The sequence below is a fragment of the Microcebus murinus genome, chromosome 4 (genome assembly GCF_040939455.1).
Source record: "Microcebus murinus isolate Inina chromosome 4, M.murinus_Inina_mat1.0, whole genome shotgun sequence".
NCBI lineage: Eukaryota > Metazoa > Chordata > Mammalia > Primates > Cheirogaleidae > Microcebus > Microcebus murinus.
In genome coordinates this window covers 19,664,545-19,667,835 of record NC_134107.1, presented here as the reverse complement: position 1 = coordinate 19,667,835, position 3,291 = coordinate 19,664,545, and the positions used below count along the sequence as shown (strand labels likewise).

Sequence of the window (3,291 nt, the reverse complement as noted above, 5' to 3'; positions counted from 1 at the left end):
AGGGGAGAATCCAAAATATTGCTTTTGGTATTCCCCAAGTTTATATGGTCTGTAAACTGAAAATAAAATCTTAAGATCATGGGCCCCACTTCACTTATTGGAATAAATTTCATCATACTTAGGTAAAATCAACAAAGAAAATAAAATGGAAAGCTAAAGGAATAACTGTTTTTGGGAGAACTTTGCAAATTTCAGCTCATGAACCTAGTTCGAATGAAAAAGGTTAGATAGGTGTCTTCAGTATTTGTATTTTCATATACTAAATATTATATTTTATTTTTTCCTTGTATATTATTACTGGAGACCACAATGAGAAATTGTGAGGTCAAATAATTAAAATGTGTTTGTCTTTTAGTGTTTGAAGGATCAGGCATGAATCTGTGTTGTTCACAACAATTTCGCCAGAGTAATGTTTTAATTTGTAGTATGTCCAATCTTCAATTCACAGATTTATAAATCAGTTGATCCAATGACACCAGATCATCAATCTCAAGCTAGTATTGGGTATAAAGGAACAACTTAACAATAAGAACCTCTACATGAAGGGAAAAATACAATAAGAAGCTGCCCTTTCTACTATGACAGACAGATGATGGATAAGCCGGGGAAGAACACATGAAAATCTCCCCAGCATGGCCAAGTCTTTGTTGCACAGTTGGTCTGTTGTAGTGCACACATATATTCAGATAATGTTTAAGATCCTAATGTTCACCACTCATGGACTTCCCCACGTGGGATGGATGAAATCTTACCTGTACTCTGCCATTTCTATTCTGAGAAAGAAAACAAATATCATACACACTTCTACTTTGGGACTGTTATGGCATATTAATGGTAAAAGAAAAATATCACTTAGTGCTTTTGTCTATAATACTCATATAATAGGCATTTTATTAGCATTCACGTGATAAGAAAAATGTAAAGGTTTTACTGCAAAGAATTATATGACAGAAGCCACTTGGCAACCTGAGAGTAAAAAACCTTACCTACAGGAATGACTTACAAGATCTGTTTACATTCAAATGATCTCTTCATTGATAATTATTCAAATAGAATTATTTTCCCTGGGTAGACAAAGTCAAGAAAATTTCAATACCGCCCCCAAAAAAGAAAAGTAATCGTCTTTTGAAATCTACCTTTTGCTCTCTGATACCTCCGGTCTCTATTCCTCTGTAGGGGGATGTCACCTCACTACATGTGCAGCTCGGTACTGGTTTGCTAGTAACCTGATCTTTCATGTTCCCTTAGATTGTGCTTGAAGAAGAGATAACCACTGCCAACTCCTTTGTGGAATAGATTCCCTCTTCCTCTCCCATCGCTGTTTGGTAGAGGGTGGTTACCTGGTCCAAGAGGAACTCATGTGTAGGGATGACTGGATCAATCACGTTGCTTCTCAAGAAGTTAACTGAGTGACTCAAAAACTGTAGAATCTATAGCGGTTATTAGTGGACCCACATTAAATGACAGAGACATGTGAAACAGAAACATCTATAGTTGAGGTTCTGTGAATGCTCTGGTCTCTGCTCTACCTCAGTCTTGGCTGTTTTTTTCCTCAGAGACAGGAAGATCAGTGTCCCAAACATAACCTTCCTTTCAATTGGCAGAGTTTGGGTGAATTTCTGTCACTAATGTCTGAGAAATCATTGTCTTCCTTCCAAAAAGGATTTTCATTGCATGAGGTACATGACAAGCATTCTTATGAGGTAATTTCTTTTGTCATACTTTTTTTATTATTCAATTCCTAGTAAATATAAAATTCAATACACTTTAATTTACATATGTGCTACTGGGCTGAAAACTCAGAATTGACGAGAATCAGAAGGTGCAAACATCATTTTCTGACCCCCATTAAAGCTTTTGTTATAACATTATGTTATCTCATTCTGTACAGGTATATTCCTTAAATTTATTGTACAAGAATATTTTTTGACATATTTACTGTTAAGCTTGACTTTATAAAAAAATTTAGTATTTTATTTTCTATCAGAAACTACCACTAATCTCTTCCATAATTTCCTCATGGCATTCTTTACCTCCTTATTCCTGAAAGTATAAATCAAAGGATTGAGCAAGGGAGTTAGGATGGTATAAACTACTGTAACAGTTTTCTCAGAGGAGAAAGTAGATGGAGGTCGTGCATATACATACATGCATGGGACAAAGAACAAAACCACAACAGCAATGTGAGATCCACAGGTAGAAAGAGCTTTTCTTCGCCCTTCGGAACTATGTGTTCTCAGAGAGAACAAGATGACAGCATAGGAGACAAGCAACAAGGAGAAGATTATGATGCAGAAAAACCCACTGTTGCCCACTGCAAAAAAGCCAAGGATGTGAGTGTCAGTGCAGGCAAGCGCCAGTAATGGATGCAAGTCACACAAGAAGTGATCAATGACATTGGGACCACAAAAGGGCAATGGGAAAATAAAGAGTATCTGTATTATGGAATGCAAGAAGCCCCCTGCCCAGGCTGCCCCAATCAGAATGCCACAGAGCCTCCTGTTCATGATGGAAGAGTAATGCAAAGGCTTGCAAATGGCCACATACCGATCATAGGCCATGGTTGTGAGGACCATCGACTCTGTCCCACTAAGGAAGTGTTCAGCAAAAAGCTGCATCATGCAGCCTTCAAAGGAAATGGTTTTCCTCTCATAGAAGGAGTCCACGACCATCTTCAGGGTGATGACGGAGGAGAAGCAAACATCTAGGAAGGACAGGAAAGCCAGAAAGAAGTACATGGGGGATGCCAGTAGAGCAGGGCTGCTGAGAATGGTTACTACAATCAGGGTGTTGCCTCCGATGGTGGCAATGTAGACAAGCAAAAATACAACAAATAATATTTTCTGAACGTTTGGATTCTGTGAAAGCCCCAAGAGGACAAACTCAGTTACAAAGCTTTGGTTTTGCATGGTTTCCAAGGAAAAGATGAAATCTCCAATAGTGATCAGCATGTAAAAGCTGTAGTTATGACAAAAAGAATATTCGCTTCAGTTTAATTGATAGTATTATAGTCACCAATACGTTGGTCTATCCATATACAAAATTATCTTAAGTGTTTCTGTTGTCACTGAGAACACCAAATTAGAAATTGTTGAAGGTACTAGTGAAATGTCAGGAACAATTGGGTTGTAGATAAATTATTGAATGCCTTGAAAGAGTCCATAGTTTCAGTATGGGGGAAGGCAAACATCCACATGTGGTAGAGAAGAGAAATAGTTTTCATCTCAAGTGCCAGCCTTGATCGTTTCCTGGTGGCTTCCTGGAGTGAATTGTTAAGAGGCGTTCTGAAAT

The 3,291-nt window shown here is 37.9% G+C and overlaps 1 protein-coding gene across 1 annotated transcript; it reads right to left on the bottom strand.

The window, feature by feature from the left end:
* Nucleotides 1-1,973: 1,973 nt before the first annotated feature.
* On the bottom strand, nucleotides 1,974-2,909 carry LOC105884093 (olfactory receptor 4C15-like). The gene has a single exon (XM_012787808.2). It carries the CDS (start codon nucleotides 2,907-2,909, stop codon nucleotides 1,974-1,976), a length of 936 nt encoding a protein of 311 aa, XP_012643262.2.
* Nucleotides 2,910-3,291: the final 382 nt, after the last annotated feature.

What these genes read in the sequence shown, in the direction of transcription:
- LOC105884093 (XM_012787808.2), bottom strand. Translation starts at nt 2,909, where the DNA reads ATGCAAAACCAAAGCTTTGTAACTGAGTTTGTCCTCTTGGGGCTTTCA.